This window comes from Pistacia vera, unplaced genomic scaffold (genome assembly GCF_008641045.1).
Source record: "Pistacia vera cultivar Batoury unplaced genomic scaffold, PisVer_v2 Contig412, whole genome shotgun sequence".
In the NCBI taxonomy this organism is placed as follows: Eukaryota; Viridiplantae; Streptophyta; class Magnoliopsida; order Sapindales; family Anacardiaceae; genus Pistacia; species Pistacia vera.
Genome location: NW_022196238.1, coordinates 797,618 through 820,123, shown reverse-complemented (window position 1 = coordinate 820,123; position 22,506 = coordinate 797,618). Strand labels below are relative to the sequence as shown.

The 22,506-nt window shown below is 34.5% G+C and overlaps 1 protein-coding gene across 2 annotated transcripts; it reads right to left on the bottom strand.

The window, feature by feature from the left end:
• Nucleotides 1-328: 328 nt before the first annotated feature.
• Nucleotides 329-19,892, bottom strand: LOC116142541 (inositol phosphorylceramide glucuronosyltransferase 1). Of its 2 annotated transcripts, none has more exons than XM_031427975.1 (10): nt 19,474-19,892; nt 19,046-19,166; nt 3,751-3,936; nt 2,948-3,111; nt 2,294-2,401; nt 1,832-1,969; nt 1,587-1,724; nt 1,125-1,410; nt 857-980; nt 329-606 (listed from the first exon to the last, which is right to left on the bottom strand). In XM_031427975.1, exons 1-10 carry the CDS (start codon nt 19,708-19,710, stop codon nt 465-467), a joined length of 1,644 nt encoding a protein of 547 aa, XP_031283835.1. In that variant the 5' UTR covers nt 19,711-19,892; the 3' UTR covers nt 329-464. The 2 variants fall into 2 exon arrangements, with proteins under 2 accessions (XP_031283835.1, XP_031283836.1); XM_031427976.1 differs by having other exon boundaries at nt 1,587-1,676.
• Between the last annotated feature and the right edge of the window lie 2,614 nt (nt 19,893-22,506).

Below are 22,506 nucleotides of genomic sequence, written 5' to 3'. Positions count from 1 at the left end.
TTTGATCCTTTCAAAGCATATCATTGACAAAACTCCAAAGACAAGCAGCCATTGTCGGTTTCCAAAACAGCTAGTAGTTTTCACAATTAAAGTGTCACGTTACCTGACACAAACAACTCCATATGATTCATTCTTTGTTTTTTTTCCATGGAGTTTCTTTCAATTGGAATAATCTAGGCGTGCACCCACTATTATTGGACCCCATTTATCAATTCATCATGACCAACCTTAACCTATTCTATTTTACTCACAAGGACAATAAAAACTCTTTGAGGGAAAACTGAGATTGTGGGGGAAAAAAAAAAAAAAAAAAAAATTTGATTCTAGAAAGAATATTACAAAAAAACCTCATGGAAATAAGGCAATCTAAACTGAAAAATTATTCTGCAATATTTTACATGTTAAATGAATTACAAGGAAAAATACATTGCTTTTAACTTACATAATCACTTTGAAGCCTTTTGTCAGCATAAGAAACATGCAATCCCTGGTCGTGTGGAGTCCCGGTCTTCAAGGCCTCTCAAAAATGACCTGATTGCAAGGTGCTCTGAAGCGTATGTCATGAAAGATGCCAAAACTATGCCTCCCGCAACCATCAATCCTAACCTGCTCAAATGGACATAATACCTTTTCTTAGTTCTTGTTCTCTTTAATCTATCAAACAAGACCAAAGAAATGTAACCATAACTTAAGTTTTCAATTCCCACTGAAATCATTATCACAAGCAAGTTACAGGAATCAATGCTGCAACCTGCAACATTTTGTTGTCTTCCAAATTCCAATTGTTTAAACAAACCACAACAACAAAATCATCACATTAGCATCACAATGCAAACCATTATCAAAGCAAAATTACCTCAAAAACAGAGCTGTGATTCCAAATAAAAATGGTAAAGAAGGGACAGCTACAGCCAAAAATGCCATCCCGATTCCGTAATACCATGTAACAAAATCACAAGCCGATGCCTGCCGCTGATGACCTGAAACACATACAAAAAGTAACAACTTCTAGTTAAGACAAAAACGAAAGGAACCACAGTGTGTATTTCATTCAAAAGCACTGGCATCTTTTATTCCGTTAACCCACATAAACCACCCCTCGTACACAGTGAAAATTAACACACCTTTTCCAGAGTCATCATCAAAAGAGTCTCCATGAGAAGAGGAGGATCCTGCTTGGAATGCCACAGTCCTTCCCCATTGATAAATCAAATGGAGAAAACCTCCAAATAAAAGAAAGAAGAGTGTGAAAGTCCACTCATATACCAACAGCAAACCAGTCCATGGCATCACTTGCCGAGGCACAATTGCAAAAGACAGGCCAAGGGACAACAGAGCAACCATAAAGCACACGAAGATTGAAATTCCACCCAGATAGCCAGGCACCTTCAACTGTGCACCATTAGAAAACTGTATAACATCACAATAAAGAGTTTCAGCATACATAGAAAACTGAGAATTCAATATTTAGAATTACTGGAGGCCATCCAACATAGCAAAACTGGAAATGTCAAGAGCACATCATTTGACTAAAAGAACTTAAAGCAATAATGAACATAAAATTACTTAGGGGAAGAGGAACTAACATGGTGGTTGGAATTAGTAGCAGATGATGACGACACACTGCTATAAGCCAGTGCTCCACAAGATCTGATTTTGAAGTAAAGTAGCCTAATCTGATCACATAGTGAACTTCTACAAAGTGAGCTGAAGTGCTCCCGTATCTGCACCAAATTATTTTTTTTTTTTTTTTTTTTTTTGAGATCGAAAAGACAACTATTTTACTGGCTTGATGTCTGGAAAAAAAAAAAAATGAACTGCAAGCACTAACCTGAAGGAAAGAACGGTAGTAACAGAAAAGCAGAGCACAAAGCGGTAACAGGAAAAGGACTTTGACCAAAACATCATCATTTGGATTTCCACCCCCTCCCGTTCCAGGACGAGTTTCCTCAAGCCTTATTCTGACGTCCTACAGCATTAAAAACTAAGGTTGAATCATAAAATTGGAGGAAACTGCACTGATTAGACGTATCTTTTTATTTCATAAAACAATAAAAGACAACATAAACTTCTACCTCAGATACTATTACACAAAGATACAGACTTAGTTCAGTACTAGCACCATAAAATAAAAACAGTAATGATCACAATAAGAACATGCAGCGCAACCAATATAAACCAAAATGCAACAGCCTCCAGATCCTCTCTCTTCCCAACAAACACCAAGCAGATAAAAAGAAAAAGCATATTAAAAAATTGCACAGATTATAGGTAAAGCAGTAGAGAGAAATACCTGCCAGACATCAACAGGTTTTAATAGCCAAGATGTCCACCAGTCCCAAGGTTTAAGCGGACCAAGTGTATAGTGAATAACACGGAGTTCAGTCTCATTTACCATCCACTGCATATATAATTCAATAAAAGTATAAGGATATTTTAATCAGAAAAGTAAATGAAATAGATATATTCCTCGCTTTATTAATTTAAGGGAATGCCATAAATAACAACCAAACAACGGAAACAAGAAAGATCTTCACAATTTAAATATAGGAAATTCCATAAAACAGGTTAGTGTTTATTTCAGTATTCAAACTAAGTTTCTTCCGTGATCTTGGTGTCCAGTTATAAGTAATGTAAGTGATTTATCCTTACATGCTAATAGGTTATCTACGCTTAATCAAAATTTTCAATGATTTATGAATATGAAAGCCCATCATAGAGATAAAAATTGTTAAAGAATTAAAAAAATAATAATAAATTAAAAAAAATAAACCCTCAAAAATAAACAAGTCATCAACATTTCTGAAATAGCACCCATCTCTTAACTTGCTTTTAAACATGAAGATCAAAGTGCAAGAGAATATAGTCATTACTATGATGGCATCAAAATAGTTCAACTATACCAGCATCATGACATAAATCATCCTAACATCTATAATTTTCATACCTTATTTGCAAGCATGTAAAGACCAACATCTGCATTGTATAGAGTAGAGAGTCGCTCCATATCAGGAACAGGTCTAGACTTCAACATCTCAGGGGATAAATTTGGCTCAAAAACATGTGCATTGGGAAAATCAGGGTAATATGAATTTAGAAATCCCTGATCACCTGCCATATAAGAAACATTAGAGAGAAACAAAGAGAGAAAGAGACTGTTCAATATGAACTCAAACAACCACAAGCGTTCATTTCATCACAGGTTAAGCAATGGCAACCAACATGTTCGAATTGGAATACCATAGTCCAACTTCTGAATACGAACATCAGCTAGACCCATGGTAATCTGATAATTTTACTCATTCTATATGTTATTTGCATAACGTAACTAACACATAGTGAAGCTCAAATATCAAGGATACTGACAATTAACATTAATTATTCATGCAAACCCAATTACAAATACAATAGAAAACATTCTGGAAACACAAATATTGCAACTCGCTTTGTTCTTAAATGGAAACAGCTGACATAACCACCATTACTGCTGTTACCACGTAGGTTTCACCAGAATTTCTTTCCTACTAATTAAATTGGGAAACTCATGGCTACACATAGATATTTTAAATGTCAATTCTTAACTTTACAACATTTTTTAGGCTTTTTCTTAATGCAAAAACACAAAGATTAAAAGGTTAAATTAACCAATTAATGAATAACCATCCCAAACAAATTGGATGAAAGCATAAATTTGCTAGAAAGAGAGAGGCAGTGGATTATAACCACAACAACACACAATAGATGCCTTACCTCCAGTGTATGAATGTAACGTGTTCACTTTGCTCATCATATCATTGAAAACTGTTTCTGACGGTTCAACAACCATGACCCCTGAATTTAGCCTCTCAGAATGCTTCAGGTTAGCACAGAATTTTCGACATCTGAAAAGATCCTCAATGTTCTTGACCACAATAGTATCAGCATCAAGATATACAACTGCATAAAACAAAAACCTCATTGGTTAAAAGTAAAAAAGATAGATGAACTCAAACTTAAATTGCAGAAATTAAAAAGCTAATATTTCTTTGCTGAAAGAATGTGGGAAAAGCCTCATATATAACAATCTAAATGCTAGACACATCATATAACATAGAAGAAAACTGAAATTACATGCATCAACAAAATGAGCTTTAATTTAAAAATCCAGTAAAACACAACAGCTCATGCTCTTATTCTTTCATAGAACAAAGAAACTAAGGAAAAAAACTTTCTCCCAGAAAAACAAAATAAAGAGAACATGCTCCAAACAATCCACACATCGTAATCACTTTACCAGGTAAGACAAGGAATCCAAAAAGAGTAGTCCACAGAAATAGAAGTTTTTCAAATAAAATGATCTCCCGCCGCAGAAAATAAGTAAAACACTTTTGTCCTCCCAAGGTTTGCCTCAATGACATTTTCCCCCCAAAAAGTTTTAAAATACCATTTTTCCACTTAAATTTTATATTCTGTTAATACCCAAGCCGTTTCGATGCAAAAATTCTCTTCGCCACCACCATTGAACCTCCGGTCTTCTCCCTACAAAACCCCTTTCACTTCGATACCTAATTTCTCGCAATTGTCAGTCACTACAAAGTTAGGGTTTCCTATTCTTAGTTGATTTCTATTGATTCCGGTGACATATTCAATGGTCCCACCACTCAATCCATTAACCTCTACTCTACAAAACCTCTCTTAACTTGGCTCTTGACAACTCTGCTGAACATCGACTGAAAAGTGAAATGTATTTTGAGTATTATGGAATATAAACTTTGGGTAAGAAATGATATATTGAACTTTTGGGTGCAAAAGTTTATTAACAAACCTTGATGGGGAAAAGTCGTTTACTCGAAGATATCATGTTTGTGACATAGTTGGTCAACAAATGGGGACATCTGCCCCTTGAATATATAGAAGAAATGAAGTTTTTTCAATGGAATCTTTTTTCCCAATGTAAAAAAGGAGCTTGAATACAGGTACAAATTTGTAGCTCTCTGCAATTATCTTTCATCAGGATAAGGATGAGGACTCACTAAAGTCCAACTTTCATCGTCTCCTTTTTTTTTTCTTTTGATAATTAATCCAACTTGAGTTAGTTGACATGTGTCTTCTTTTTTCAGTGGGAAAACGACGTCAACTCAAAAAGAAAAAGTAGAATACAAAATTAACACATCAATTAGTATTTTTCTATTGGTTCATGACTCATCAAAGACCAAAGTTAATACTATTCTACAAAATGGTGGATTCTCAAGCGTCTTAACACTATTGTGCGGATTCGTTCAAGCGACAGTTCACCAGAAACTGAAGAAGAAGAAAAAGATTTTAACCATCAATGGTGGTCTATAGTAAAAGGAAGAGGATGATATAATATAATATCCCAAATTTAATTTTATTGAGGGTAAAAGAGCAAGAAGAATTTAACATGGTCTCTCGAGTTCGAGTTTTCGCAGATGCTATTAGAGGTGGCACTAAAGCTCGTACCCAACCGATATTTCAGTATCTCGATGATTAGTTAAGTTGCATAATGGTTTCCACAGTTCTACTAAGGGTGACATAAACTCGCACCTAACGATAGTTCCACTATCCCAGTGATTAGTTAAAATATGTAGAACGGTTTGGATATCCAGATCATAAAATAAATAAATAGAAAAGATTTTCAAGAGAAATTTGATACCCACTGGCTTTTGACTTGGATATTAGTACTAGTGGAAATGGTGATATCCACTTTAGATTTTTAATTATTTATTTCTTTTTGCTGTGGGTTGCCGTCCTTCTAATATGTTAAAAAAATTAGGTTAATTGGTTTTTGTGAAGAAACTTTGAATCTTTAATATATGGGTGCATGCATTGCTGCTAATGGAGAGGAGGCTGCTGTTTTTTTATTGATTTTGTAAAGCAAAAAGGGAGGTGACCCGAAAGCTTTTTAATCCGTTATTCTGTTACCAACAGAAAATTATCATCCTCCATTGACTTCACCAGTGTGGTGGCTATTGGCTAAGTTGGATGGTCAATTGTTGTGAGTTTAATAATTTGGGAAAATAATACTTCAATAGAAAGTAGTGCATCGAAGTGACGTGACACAATTCTCCGTTGATTAATTATGAATTAATATTAATCATGGTCAAATTACATCACGTCATTCATGCATAAATTGGTACGCTCCTTTCGGTAACTGTAACATTACTCATATATCGGTATTAATGCTCTATAATTTTAATATTTTATCGTATCAAATACAAATAACGTGAATACTTGTAATTTGTCAATAAACATTGTAATAAAATTTGAGAATGATGATCACTTGAGCTGTTCAAGCCAACTTACGCATACCTCACAATCTTTCAAGGTCTTGAAAGTTAAAACTACTGGTCAAAAGTCCCAATAGCCACTGACCACCTCTATTACTGGTTAAGATGAGAAAACTCAAACTCAAAAGCTCATAAAACCTCCCTTTGCTCTTTTATTATCATACCACCCAATGGTGGCCGAGAATGACACTTGCATATAGAGAAGGTTTATTATGCTAATGAACCTAATTTTGTAAAGAATTTGGGATTAGAACCAGTAGCGGATCCAGGAATTTCTTTTAGGTGGGCCAAAAAAAAATTTATTATATATTACTATTTTTGTCCATTATTTTTTTTTAGGGTAGGCCAAAATATTAATTTACATTTAATATAATATAAAAAAAAAAAAATTGAAGGTGGGCCAAGTGGCTGGATCCGCCACTGATTAGAACCTAAAATGTTCAATATTAATCCGATAGTTACAAAGTAAGATTATATTTTGAAATGATGTGCCTTGCTGAATGTTTAAAATGGGAGGCCAAAAAGTGTGAATATACTGTATATTAGTATCTTTTGGAATGGACAATACTACACTTACAACCCAATCTCAAATTTTTTCTTATAACTCCTAACGTATACTCACAATTGATTACTTACATTAGATCTCATTGCTCCCAATAAATCCCTCTTATCTAATTCTGTTACTGTCATGTTGAAGTTTTGAGAAAAAACTTAAAGATTAGATTATTTACCGATATTTATTGTTCAGAATGCTTTTGATTTTGGAAGTCTCTTTCCAAGCTTCTACTCTTACAACAATGGGTAGGTCATACGCCCAAAAGCTTATAAGACAAACAAAAATGTCACGTTATATTGTCCTTTCAGCATCATTGACAAACTCCAAAGACAAGCAGCCATTGTCGGTTTCCAAAACAGCTAGTATTTCAACATTAAAGTGTCACGTTCCTGACACAAACAACTCCATATGATTCATTCTTTGTTTTTTTTTCCATGGAGTTTCTTTCAATTGGAATAATCTAGGCGTGCACCCACTTATTTGACCCCATTTTCAATTCATCATAACCAACCTTAACCTATTCTATTCTACTCACAAGGACAATAAAACTCTTGAGGAAAACTGATTGTGAAAAAAAAAAAAAAAAAAAAAATTTGATTCTAAAGAATATACAAAAAAACCTGATGAATAAGGCAATCTAACTGAAAATTATTCTGCAATATTTTACATTTAAATGAATTACAGAAAATACATTGCTTTAACTTACATATCACTTTGAAGCCTTTGTCAGCATAAAACATGCATCCCTGGTCGTGTGAGTCCCGGTCTTCGAGCCTCTAAAAAATGACCTAATTGCAAGGTGCTCTGAAGCGTATGTCATGAAAGATGCCAAAACTATGCCTCCCGCAACATCATCCTAACCTGCTCAAATGGACATAATACCTTTTCTTAGTTCTTGTTCTCTTTAATCTATCAAACAAGACCAAAGAAATGTCACCTAACTTAAGTTTTCAATTCCCACTGAAATCATTATCACAAGCAAGTTACAGGAATCAATGCTGCAACCTGCACATTTTGTTGTCTTCCAAATTCCATTTGTTTAAAAACCACAACAACAAAATCATCACATTACCATCACAATGCAAACCATTTCAAAGCAAAATTACCTCAAAACAGAGCTGTGATTCCAATAAAAATGGTAAAGAAGGGACAGCTACAGCCAAAAATGCCATCCCATTCCGTAATACCATGTAACAAAATCACAAGCCGATGCCTGCCGCTGATGACCTGAAACCATACAAAAAGTAACAACTCTAGTTAAGACAAAAACGAAAGGAACCACAGTGTGTATTTCATTCAAAAGCACTGGCATCTTTTATTCTAACCCACTAAACCACCCCTCGTACAAGTGAAAATTAACACACCTTTCCAGAGTCATCATCAAAAGGCTCTATGAGAAGAGAAGGATCCTGCTTGGAATGCCACGTCCTTCCCCATTGATAATCAAATGGAGAAAACCTCCAAATAAAAGAAAGAAGAGTGTGAAGTCCACTCATATACCAACAGCAAACCAGTCCATGGCATCACTTGCGAGGCACAATTGCAAAAGACAGGCCAGGACACACGAGCAACCATAAAGCACACGAAGATTGAAATTCCACCCAGATAGCCGGCACCTTCAACTGTGCACCATTAGAAAACTGTATAACATCACAATAAGAGTTTCAGCATACATAGAAAACTGGAATTCAATATTTAGAATTACTGGAGGCCATCCAACATAGCAAAACTGAAAATGTCACAGCACATCATTTGACTAAAAGAACTTAAAGCAATTGAACATAAAATACTTAGGGAGAGGAACTAACATGGTGGTTGGAATTAGAGCAGATGATGACGACACCTGGTAAACCAGTGCTCCAAAGATCTGATTTTGAAGTAAAGTAGCCTAATCTGATCACATAGTGAACTTCTACAAAGTGAGCTGAAGTGCTCCCGTTCTGCACCAATTTTTTTTTTTTTTTTTTTTTTTTGGAGATCGAAAAGACAACTATTTTACTGGCTTGATGTCTGGAAAAAAAAAGAACTGACACTAACCTGAAGGAAAGAACGTTAGTACCCCTATCGAATCACAATCGATCACTCAGAGGTAGTTTAGAATTTGATCTTGAAAACATCAAATCCATTTTTAGAAAACGCATAAGATAAATTGACTCATGTTCAACCTCATAATTATCCCAGAAGATGGTTTAATTTTAAAATTAAAGTTACATTGATTTCTTTCCCCAACAATTTAAGCAATCCAGCATTCATAAAAGTTCCTGCAAAGTTTTTTCTTTTCTTTTTCTTTCATCTCATTTTCTTTTTCCTTTTTTCTCATCTACCTTTACCTTTACTTTTTCATTTTCTGGATAATCATACTTAACAACTAAATCACCATCCATCTCTCTAGATTATACAACTCATTTGATGCAAAATAAATTAAGTATGACCTAATCGTCGGCCACATGTCCGATTAATTAATAATTGAATACTTGTAAACTAATCCCATTATAATCACTAATATTATTTGTTAATCTTTTGTTTAATGGACCCTACAATTAGATGTTTCAACTTAGATTCCCACTCTTATCTTAAATTTTTTCTTAATCTAAATGTATATATAAATATGTAAAAGTAGGCCCTGCCATGTACGTAAACTTTTATTAATATTAATATTAATATTTATTAGTAATGATTATTATTTTGTGTAATTCTTGTTTAATCCATCAAAAAATTCCAAGAACAAAGCAATGTTATAAGTCTCATTACATTATATATGTTACCGACAACTCCATAATATTTCACTTCTTCTTCTTCTTCTTTTCCTTTATTTTCAAGTTTCTGAATATTGTTTTTTTCTTCTTCTTTTAATTTCTTGATATTGTTTGTTTTATATAAATATGCATGGTGGTTCTCATGCTGTTTGTTTAAGCGGTGGAGCAGAAGAAGAAGAAGAAGAAGAAGAAGAAGAAGAAGAAGAAGATCATGAAGATGACATCCATGGCATGTTCGGAGTTTGAAGGAAGAAGAAGAAGATTATTATTTCATGGCGAAATTTCTTCCATGGTGAAGAATTTGGAGCCATGGCCTGAAATAATCAAAGGTTATCCTGAATAATATTCAGGAGAGAAGTTTAATCTCTAGGCAAGTCTGATGCTTGGCTTTCAGTTATCCTCCTTTTTAATTCATTTTCTTTCCCTTTTCCCTTTTTTTTCCCCTTTAGAACTTGTTTGGTAGCCAAGAAAATGCATGGAGGATATAAGACTAATTAGAATAAGGTATGGAATCTTGAAATCCATTTCTATAGTTGCAGGATTTCTCTTTCTTTTCCATATTTGTGTGTTAGTATATTAATATGGGCAACCAAACAAATTGATTTTCTTTGAGTGCTCTATAGCTTTTGTGCTCCGACATTGTAAGACACGAAATTACAATATCTTTGTAAAACATAAGGGTAATTTTCTTCCTTGTTCATTTAGATTTATTACTTTAGATTCATTAACTTTCTTGTTATATATCTTTAAATTTCTGTCATTTTTTTGGGTGAAAGCCTCAAGTTTCCCCATATCCGAAGGTATGAGGCTAATCCCGATCAGGGCTCAGGTAAGTACCCCAAGGCCCTTTCTACAAGGTGCTTCTAGTGCGTGGTTTGAACCCCTGACATTGCTGGTAAGTTCACCCCACTTGGACTCCAGTTACCAGCTGACCACACCTCATGGTTTCTTTCATTTTTTCTTAAATAACAAAGCAAAGATGTTTAGTTTCTGGCTGGTAGGTAAGTATAAGTAAATGCTAGCTATAGTTATTTCAGTGGGAATTGTTTGAGGGAACAATAGCGCCTGATCTATCTGGCAGCTGCATAAGATAATCGACATTCATGAGCATTAATTTGCAATTTAAAAAGTTCAACTATATATCTACAAATTAGCTGTCTCTCATAATTGTTTTGCCAGTTTGGTGTCTGAGTGGAAAGAGTTGAAAACCTGAAATGGGAATGTTTATAAAAAACTGCACAAGTAAGAGATTTCATATGGGGAGAATAATAACAGTAGAAGAATATATGCGGGTTCTGACTTCTGAAAAGTATGGAAAAAAAAGTTTTAAGGCTAGCTCATCAATCCAGATAATAAAACTTAATGTTATGGAGTCTGCAAATATTCTTTATCCAAATCTTTTATTGGTGAATCTAAGCATCTATTAAAAGTCAACTTCAAGATTTCTCTAAGTATCAGAATTACATATGTAACTTTCTTTTTTAAGTGCGTTTTCTCATTGGTACTTCAAATTTTCATGCTCCAATGGGAAACTGGGCAGTGTGATATCTGATAATTCCATCGGTATCCTGGAAAATTACAAGTGTCTTGCTCTTAAAGGCGGGTTTCTGCGGCCCAGACTCCAAATACTTAGGGAGAAAATCTATGGGATAATGTATTAAAATCCTCATTAATTTACCTTCTTATATAACCTTAGCTAGAGATTGAACAAAAAGGTAGTCAAATTGATGATCAAGTGATCATTTTTATGTGTTGTGTAGTTGCAGTGGCAATGAAGCAAGCAGAGAGAGATTACGATGAAGAAAATAAGTAAAACGACTTTTGTCCTCCCAAGGTTTGCCTCAATGACATTTTCCCACCCAAAAAGTTTTAAAATACCATTTTTCCACTTAAAGTTTATATTCTGTTAATACCCAAAGCCGATTTCGATGGCAAAAATTCTCTTCGACACCACCATTGAACCTCCGGTCTTCTCCCTACAAAACCCCTTTCACTTCGATACCTAATTTCTCGCCAATTGTCAGTCACTACAAAGTTAGGGTTTCCTATTCTTAGTTGATTTTCTATTGATTCCGGTGACGAATATTCAATGGTCACCACCACTCAATCCATTAACCTCTACTCTACAAAACCTCTCTTAACTTGGCTCTTGACAACTCGCTGAACATCGACTGAGAAAGTGAAATGTATTTTGAGTATTAATGGAATATAAACTTTGGGTGAAGAAATGATATATTGAAACTTTTTGGGTGCAAAAGTTTATTAAAGCAAACCTTGAGTGGGGAAAAGTCGTTTACTCGAAGATAATTCATGTTTGTGACATAGTTGGTCAACAAATGGGGACATCTGCCCCTTGAATATATAGAAGAAATGAAGTTTTTTCAATGGAATCTTTTTTCCCAATGTAAAAAAGGAGCTTGAATACAGGTACAAATTTGTAGCTCTCTGCAATTATCTTTTCATCAGGATAAGGATGAGGGCTCACTAAAGTCCAACTTTCATCGTCTCCTTTTTTTTTTTTTTTTCTTTTGATAATTAATCCAACTTGAGTTAGTTGACATGTGTCTTCTTTGTTCAGTGGGAAAACGACGTGCAACTCAAAAAGAAAAAGTAGAATACAAAATTAACATCATCAATTAGTAATTTTCTATTGGTTCATGACTCATCAAAGACCAAAGTTAATAGTATTCTACAAAATGGTGGATTCGTTCNCTCACTAAAGTCCAACTTTCATCGTCTCCTTTTTTTTCTTTTGATAATTAATCCAACTTGAGTTAGTTGACATGTGTCTTCTTTGTTCAGTGGGAAAACGACGTCCAACTCAAAAAGAAAAAGTAGAATACAAAATTAACATCATCAATTAGTAATTTTCTATTGGTTCATGACTCATCAAAGACCAAAGTTAATAGTATTCTACAAAATGGTGGATTCGTTCAAGCGTCTTAACACTATTGTGCGGATTCGTTCAAGCGACAGTTCACCAGAAACTGAAGAAGAAGAAAAAGATTTTAACCATCAATGGTGGTCTAATAGTAAAAGAGGAAGAGGATGATATAATATAATATCCCAAATTTAAATTTTATTGAGGGTAAAAGAGCAAGAGTAGAATTTAACATGGTCTCTCGAGTTCGAGTTTTCGCAGATGCTATTAGAGGTGGCACTAAAGCTCGTACCCAACCGATAATTTCAGTATCTCAGATGATTAGTTAAAGTATGCATAAATTGGTTTCCACAGTTGCTACTAAGGGTGACACTAAAACTCGCACCTAACCGATAGTTCCACTATCCCAGGTGATTAGTTAAAATATGTATGAACTGGTTTGGATATCCAGATCATAAAATAAACAAAATAAAAAAAATAAAAAAGAAGATTTCGAAGAAAAATTAGATACCCACTTAAAGTTTTGACTTAGTACTAGTGGAAATGGTGATATCACTTTAGGATTTTTAATTATTTATTTTCTTTTGCTGTGGGTTGCCGTTGCCTTCTAAAATATTGATTAAAAAAATTTGGTAAATTGGGTTTGTGAAGAAACTTTGAATCTTTAATATATGGGTGCATGCATTGCTGCTAATGGAGGAGGAGGCTGCTGTTTTTTTATTGATTTTGTAAAGCAAAAAGGGAGGTGACCCGAAAGCTTTTTATATCCGTTTATTCTGTTACCAACAGAATAATTATCATCCTCCATTGACTTCACCAGTGTGGTGGCTATTGGCTAAGTTGGATGGTCAATTGATTGTGAGGTTATATAATTTGGGAAAATAATACAGTCATAGAAAGTAGTGCATCGAATGACGTGACACAATTCTGACCGTTGATTAATTATGAATTAATATTAATCAATGGTCAAAATTACATCACGTCATTCAATGCATAAATTTGGTACGCTCCTTTCGGTAACTGTAACATTACTCATATATCAGGTATTAATGCATCTATAATTTTATATAGTTTTATCGTATCAAATACAAATAACGTGATATACTTGTAATTTGTCAATAAGACATTGTAATAAAATTTGAGAATGATTGATCACTTGAGCTGTTCAAGCCAACTTACGCATACCTCAACTAATCTTTCAAGGTCTTGAAAGTTAAAACTACTGGTCAAATAAGAGTCCCAATAGCCACTGACCACCTCTATTACTGGTTAAGGATGAGAAAACTCAAACTCAAAAGCTCATAAAAACCTCCCTTTGCTCTTTTATTATCATACCACCCAATGGTGGCCGAGAATGACACTTGCATAATAGAGAAGGGTTATATATGCTAATGAACCTAATTTTGTAAAGAATTTGAGGATTAGAACCAGTAGCGGATCCAGGAATTTCTTTTAGAGTGGGCCAAAATAAAAATTTATTATATATTACTATTTTTGTCCATTAATTTTTTTTTAGGGTAGGCCAAAATATATAAATTTACATATTAATATTAAAAAAAAAAAATTGAAGGTGGGCCATGAGTGGCTGGATCCGCCACTGATTAGAACCTAAAATGTTCAAATATTAATCCGATAGTTAACAAAGTTAAGATTATATTTTGAAATGATGTGCCTTGCTGAATGTTTAAAATGGGAGGCCAAAAAGTGTGAATAATACTGTATAATGTAAGTATCTTTTTGGAATGGGACAATACTACACTTACAACCCAATCTCAAATTTTTTCTTATAACTCTAACGTAATATCTCACAATTGATTAACTTACAATTAGATCTCATTTGCTCACAATAAATCCCTCTTATCTAATTGACTGTTACTGTCATGTTGAAGTTGTGAGAAAAAACTTATAAGATTAGATTATTTACCGATATTTATTGTTCAGAATGCTTTTGATTTTGGAAGTCTCTTTCCAAGCTTCTACTCTTACAACAATGGGTAGGGTCATACGCCCAAAAGCTTATAAAGAACAAACAAAAATGTCACGTTATATTTGATCCTTTCAAAGCATATCATTGACAAAACTCCAAAGACAAGCAGCCATTGTCGGTTTCCAAAACAGCTAGTAGTTTTCACAATTAAAGTGTCACGTTACCTGACACAAACAACTCCATATGATTCATTCTTTGTTTTTTTTTTCCATGGAGTTTCTTTCAATTGGAATAATCTAGGCGTGCACCCACTATGATTTGACCCCATTTATCAATTCATCATAACCAACCTTAACCTATTCTATTCTACTCACAAGGACAATAAAAACTCTTTGAGGGAAAACTGAGATTGTGGGGGAAAAAAAAAAAAAAAAAAAAATTGTTCTAGAAAAGTACAAAAAAAACCCTGATGAAATAAGGCAATCTAACTGAAATTATTCGGCAATATTTTACATGTTAATGAATTACAGGAAAAATACATTGCATTTAACTTACATAATCACTTTGAACCTTTTGTCAGCATAAGAAACATGCAATCCCTGGTCGTGTGGAGTCCCGGTCTTCGAGCCTCTAAAAAATGACCTAATTGCAAGTGCTCTGAAGCGTATGTCATGAAATGCCAAAACTATGCCTCCCGCAACCATCAATCCTAACCTGCTCAAATGGACATAATACCTTTTCTTAGTTCTTGTTCTCTTTAATCTATCAAACAAGACCAAAGAAAGTACCCTAACTTAAGTTTTCATCCCACTGAAATCATTATCACAAGCAAGTTACAGGAATCAATGCTGCAACCTGCAACATTTTGTTTTCTTCCAAATTCCAATTGTTTAAACAAACCACAACAACAAAATCATACACTCAGATCACAATGCAAACCATTATCAAAGCAAAATCCTCAAAAACAAAGCGTGTTCCAAATAAAATGGTAAAGAAGGGACAGCTACAGCCAAAAATGCCATCCCGATTCCGTAATACCATGTAACAAAATCACAAGCCGATGCCTGCCGCTGATGACCTGAAACACATACAAAAGTAACAACTTCTAGTTAAGACAAAAACGAAGGAACCACAGTGTGTATTTCATTCAAAAGCACTGGCATCTTTTATTCCATACCCCCAATAACCCCCCCTCGTACATAGTGAAAATTACACACCTTTTCCAGAGTCATCTCAAAAGAGTCTCTATGAAAGAGAAGGATCCTGCTTGGAATGCCACTGTCCTTCCCCATTGTAATCAAATGGAGAAAACCTCCAAATAAAAGAAAGAAGAGTGTGAAAGTCCACTCATATACCAACAGCAAACCAGTCCATGGCATCACTTGCCGAGGCACATTGCAAAAGACAGGCCAAGGGACAACAGGGCAACCATAAAGCACACGAAGATTGAAATTCCACCCGATAGCCAGGCACCTTCAACTGTGCACCATTAGAAAACTGTATACATCACAATAAAGAGTTTCAGCATACTAAAACTGAGATTCAATATTTAGAATTACTGAGGCCATCCAACATGCAAAACTGAAAATGTCACGAGCACATCATTTGACTAAAAGAACTTAAAGCAATATGAACTAAAATTACTTAGGGGAAGAGGAACTAACATGGTGGTTGGAATTATTAGCAGATGATGACGACACACTGCTATACCAGTGCTCCACAAGATCGATTTTGAAGTAAAGTAGCCTAATCTGATCACATAGTGAACTTCTACAAAGTGAGCTGAAGTGCTCCCGTATCTGCACCAAATATTTTTTTTTTTTTTTTTTTTTTTGAGATCGAAAAGACAACATTTTACTGGCTTATGTCTGGAAAAAAAAAGAACTGTAAGCACTAACCTGAAGGAAAGAACGGTAGTAACAGAAAAGCAGAGCACAAAGCGGTAACAGGAAAAGGACTTTGACCAAAACATCATCATTTGGATTTCCACCCCCTCCCGTTCCAGGACGAGTTTCCTCAGCCTTATTTCGACGTCCTACAGCATTAAAAACTAAGGTTGAATCATAAAATTGGAGGAAACTGCACTGATTAGACGTATCTTTTTATTTCATAAAACTAAAAGACAACATAAACTTCTACCTCGATACTATTACACAAAGATACAGACTTAGTTAGTACTAGCACCATAAAATAAAACAGTAATGATCACGTAAGAACTGCACGCAACCTATATAAACCACAATGCAACAGCCTCCAATCCTCTCTTCCCAACAAACACCAAGCAGATAAAAAAAAAAACATATTAAAAATTGCACAATTATAGGTAAAGCAGTAGAGAGAAATACCTGCCAGACATCAACAGGTTTTAATAGCCAAGATGTCCACCAGTCCCAAGGTTTAAGCGACCAGAGTGTATAGTGATAAACACGGAGTCAGTCCATTTACCATCCACTGCATATACAATTCAATAAAAGTATAAGGATATTTTAATCAGAAAAGTAAATGAAATAGATATATTCCTCGCTTTATTAATTTAACGAATGCCATAATAAACAACCAACAACGGAAACAGAAAGATCTTCACAATTTAAATATAGGAAATTTCATAAACAGGTTAGTGTTTATTCAGCATTCAAACTAAGTTTCTTCCGTGATCTTGGTGTCCAGTTATAAGTATGAAGTAATTTATCCTTACATGCTAATAGGTTATCTACGCTTAATCAAAATTTTCAATGATTTATGAATATGAAAGCCCATTATAGAGATAAAATGTTAAAGAATTAAAAAATAATAATAAATTAAAAAAAAAAAAAAAAAAAACCCTAAAAAAATAAACAAGTCATCAACATTTCTGAAATTGCACCCATCTCTTAACTTGCTTTTAAACATGAGATCAAAGTGCAAGAGAAATAGTCATTACTATGATGGCATCAAATATTTCAACTATACCAGCATCATGACATAAGTCATCCTAACATCTATAATTTTCATACCTTATTTGCAAGCATGTAGGCCAACATCTGCATTGTATAGAGTAGAGAGTCGCTCCATATCAGGAACAGGTCTGACTTCAACATCTCAGGGGATAAATTTGGCTCAAAAACATGTGCATTGGGAAAATCAGGGAATATGAATTTAGAAACCCTGATCACCTGCAATAGAACATTAGAGAGAAACAGAGAGAGAAAGAGACTGTTCAATATGAACTCAAACAACCACAAGCTTTCATTTCATCAAAGTTAAGCAATGGCAACCAACACGTTCGAATTGGGATACCATAGCCAACTTTGAATACGAACACAGCTAGACCCATGGTAATCTGATATTTACTCATTCTATATGTTATTTGCATAACGTACACTAACACATAGTGAAGCTCAATATCAGGATACTGACAATACATTATTATCATGCAAACCCAATTACAAATACATTAGAAAACATTCTGGAAACACAAATATTGCAACTCGCTTTGTCTTAAATGGATACAGCTGACATAACCACCATAACTGCTGTTACCACGTAGGTTTCACCAGAATTTCTTCCTCCTAATTAAATTGGGAAACTCTGGCTACACATAGATATTTTAAATGTCAATTCGTAACTTTACAACATTTTTTAGGCTTTTTCTTAATGCAAAAACACAAAGATTAAAAGGTTAATTAACCAATTAATGAATAACCATCCCAAACAAATTGGATGAAAGCATAAATTTGCTAGAAAGAGAGAGGCAGTGGATTATAACCACAACAACACCCAAGAAATGCCTTACCTCCAGTGTATGAATGAACGTGTTCACTTTGCTCATCTATTCATTGAAAACTGTTTCTGACGGTTCAACAACCATGACCCCTGAATTTAGCCTCTCAGAATGCTTCAGGTTAGCACAGAATTTTCGACATCTGAAAAGATCCTCATGTTCTTGACCACAATATTATCAGCATCAAGTAACAACTGCATAAACAAAAACCTCATTGGTTAAAAGTAAAAAAGATAGATGAACTCAAACTTAAATTGCAGAAATTAAAAAGCTAATATTTCTTTGCTGAAAGAATGTGGGAAAAGCCTCATATATAACAATCTAAATGCTAGACCCATCATAAACATAGAAGAAAACTGAATTACATGCATCAACAAAATGCTTTAATTTAAAAATCCAGTAAAACACAACAGCTCATGCTCTTATTCTTTCATAGAACAAAGAAACTAAGGAAAAATAACTTTCTCCCAGAAAAACAAAATAAAGAGAACATGCTCCAAACAATCCACACATCGTAATCACTTTACCAGGTAAGACAAGGAATCCAAAAAGAGTAGTCCACAGAAATAGAAGTTTTTCAAATAAAATGATCTCCCGCCGCCAGACCATTATCCAGCGTTCTAGTATCCAAATGATTCTTGGAAAAAGGAACACATTACATTTAAAGGGACTGTCCAGTGGTCATATCAAGTGGCATTGTACAGAACACTGGTTCCTCATTATTCCCATTTATGTACAAGCTACTCATATGTAAATGAAAATTCTAACAAAGCAAATCCAATCACAACACATACAACCTATAACTAAAGCCTATTTTCTAACTTTACATCTACAGACCAGACACACAATTATTCCCATGAAAACAAACAAAACCATACCTTTTCTGTAGTTAGTCATATTGAAAATCTTAAGCTTAGTATAGACGCCCCAAAACCTTTTCGGACGCACTTGATTTGGATTCGTCAATAAACTTATCTCCTCCACCTTCCACCCATCTGCCTGCAAAATTCTCCACCAAGTAATATGTTAAAAGCTCAGAACTTAAATTTCAAGTAATATTTTTCTAATAACTGACTTATCAGCCAACTAAATTATTAACTTCATTAATAAATCCCACAAAAAAAAAAAATGAAAGTTAAAGAGTATAAGTAATATCAATTGGTTAAAAAAAGTCCTTAACTAGTTTAAATGCAGATAAAGATTAAAAATTGCCACTCTATCTTGAAATAAATCAATAACTTTCCTTCGACTTCCCATTTTAATCAACAAAAAAGTCCCGACTTTCAAATTCACTTGATTAAATTACCTGAAGAAGCTTCTTAGCGTAACCGGAGACACCATCAGAGACCAAAACAACCATGTCTTTCGTGGATCCAGTATCGCGTATTGACTTCCCCAAAACCCTAACACCCAATAGAAACTCATCGCCGTACAGTAGCGTCACATAGGCCTGGTCGGTCGAGTGCAATCCGAACGAAGCCCGAAATTGAACCGAGAGCAATAAGATCAGTAAGAAACTGGAAAAATATGGCGTCAATTTCATTATAATTGCACAAATTCTCGAGAAAATAAATAAATTTTTCTTGAGAAAATCAGGATCTTTTTGTCCTCTTTTTTTTTTTTTTAAATTTAAAAATAATTTATTGAGTTGAAAGAGGTTTTAAGTTTTGAAATTTCTTCTTCAAAAGTGTTGTGTGTCGTATTTGATCGCCTCAGTTTCGTTAGCCGTCGTTTGCTTTGCACTGTGAAAAAAAAAAATGCTGATCTAGTGCGGTCGCGTATAATATAAACTGCTGGAAGGCACCACGATCTGTTGACACGTTATCAGAAACCCACTAGTTTTAGATTTAAAAGAATTTTGTTGTAGGGGGGAATAACAATTTCCCACCCAAGGTTTGGCATAGTTATTTTCCACCCAAACAGTTTGTGAAAAATAATTTCCTCCGGTTGGTAATTGAGATGGTATAATCTGTAAAGAAGAAAATAACCTTAAAGATGATAATAACCCAATTAACCCTGACCTCATTTTTCTCTGATAATCAACTGCAAGTGCTCTACTACCCTTTCTCTCTCTCTCTCTCTGATTCTGCCGCCGTCGGCACAACCACCACCATATCACCAAGACAGCTATGCACGCAACTCGATCGAATGTCCAAAACGCTTCTTTACTCGCACCGTCTTTATTCCCAAACAAAGAAATGAAACTACAAATCTCGGCCCATAAAACCTCAAAGCCCATAATCTAACCACCCATTCTCGACCTTCTCAGAACTCAAATAACACGACGATAGTGACAAAGACGGCGGTGGAGGTGACGACGATTTTGATGATGGGTGTTGTGTAATAGGATTTGGAGATTTTCGTGGTTAACAGGAGGGGAAATGCAGGATTCAGTGTCGTTTTTGGGGTTGGGGAGAGAGTGAGAGTGACTTATTGTTACCATTGGGGGATTCTTTGGATTGAGTTTTGTGGGGGGATTTGTAGTTGTTCCAATAGGCCTTTTAAGATATCATCGTCTTGTAACATTTTTGCAACTCAACTGTTTGTTTCAGAAAAAAGTGGTCAGCTTGTAGCTGTTTTGTTCTATTCTCTTATTGAGGTGAGAATGTCTCGATCAAGATTGTTCCTATCGGGTGTGGCTGTGTCCATCGCAGTCAGTTGTTAAAGAAAAACAATACATCATGTCGATCCCAAAAATAAAAAGGTTTGGGTTTATCAATTTACCATTTTGTCCTTTGCAGTTAAAACTTAACAGAGTAATAGATAGATCTTAATTAATAATGATAGATGGAAAAAATTTCAAACTTTTTGGGTGGAAAATTAATTACGCTAAACCTTGGGTTGGGAAATTGTTATTCTTTGTTTTGTTGTATGAGAACTCGGACCTATATAAAGTTTTAAGAAGTGTAAGAATCTAGAAAATAAAGTTTAATTGAATTTTTGAAGTAAATTTAAACATTTATCTTGTTTGAAAGGCTTCAAATAAAGCTTATATTATTTTAATTATTTTTGTTATCCATAATTAAAGTGTCTTACTTTTGCATGTGAGTTGCATGATTGAATGCGTTTTAAAAGAAAAGAATATGGAATTGGAACCTAAGAATATGCATGTGCTTAGACCTCCATAAAAATTCTATAGACCTTTAAATTCAGACTCTGAATTTAAATTCTATGGTTGGGTCTCAGGGTTGAATGATTGAACTTGGTCAAATTGATGATGTCAGCATGTCCAAGGGTTTGAAATCCCACAAAACACCCCAAATTACATCGTCAGCGGAAACAATCTTGGCCAAATAGGGCATGTTCCAACGTTAACAACACACCCCATCATCACAAAAACTCACCTTAGCTCCTGACCAAAACCCATCTACCCACCCCCCGTTCAACTCGTCAATCGTCGACAATAGCTTGTTGTTACCACTGATCGGTTTTTTTAATTTTAGATCGTTTCACTTATCGGAAATGACCCCGTCACCACCTTTCGACTCACCAGCCCTTCCTCTTTAAAACCCCCAACATCGCAACCAACAATTGTTCGCAATCGTCATCCTAATCTATAGGGTTTGTCACAAATAATCAAAATTGGTAATGGCCCGATGAAGGCCCCAAATCCCAATTCCTAGTTCAACTGGTTCAAACGGCTGGGCGGGTTTTAAAATGCTGATTTCAGAGTAATAGTATGACAGTTGAATTGAGGAATTAATTCACTATATCTATCGTCTATAATAAAAAATATTTATCAAATCAATTATCAGAGGGTTGGGATATGTAAACCCATCGTATTGTTTATGATTAGGAGCAAAAAGATCCAAATCTTCTCTGAAATTCGCATCATTCTCAATGCATGCAGGTTTAAAGTTGTAAACATCCTCCATCAGGAACCCCTTTTTATTTTTTATTTTTGTTAATTTTTCCTCAACCACATCTGTGGGATCCATGATTGTGCATGAAACCAGGTGATAAAGAAACATAAAAATGAAGGAATAATTAAGTTCTAAAAGAGATACTACAGATGAAAATCACATGATTTTTTTTATATCTTAATTTAATGCTGAATCGCGCAAGTTCAATTAGTGGGCACTGAGATATACACCTCTTAATTATTACCCATAAAAAAAATGAAAAAGGAAAAAAGAATAAACTGACATAATGTTAATAAATATCACTTGAAAATGAATTTTGATATATATATGCAGTCAGAAAGAAGATCAAAATAATGGATAATTAGATTGGTAAAACAACGATAAAGATTAAAAAAAAAAAAAAAAGCACCATTAGACAGCAAGACGTGCCTCCATCTTTCAATGAAAATAGTTATTCACTAATGAGAGAAGTGATC

Coding starts and splice junctions, on each gene's coding strand:
- LOC116142541 (XM_031427975.1), bottom strand. CDS start 19,710: ATGAAATTGACGCCATATTTTTCCAGTTTCTTACTGATCTTATTGCTC. Junction 1,970..2,293: donor AACCTGTTGATGTCTGGCAG/GTATTTCTCTCT, acceptor TTAATGCTGTAG/GACGTCAGAATAAGGCTTGA. Junction 981..1,124: donor TGATGATGACTCTGGAAAAG/GTGTGTTAATTT, acceptor TATGTGTTTCAG/GTCATCAGCGGCAGGCATCG.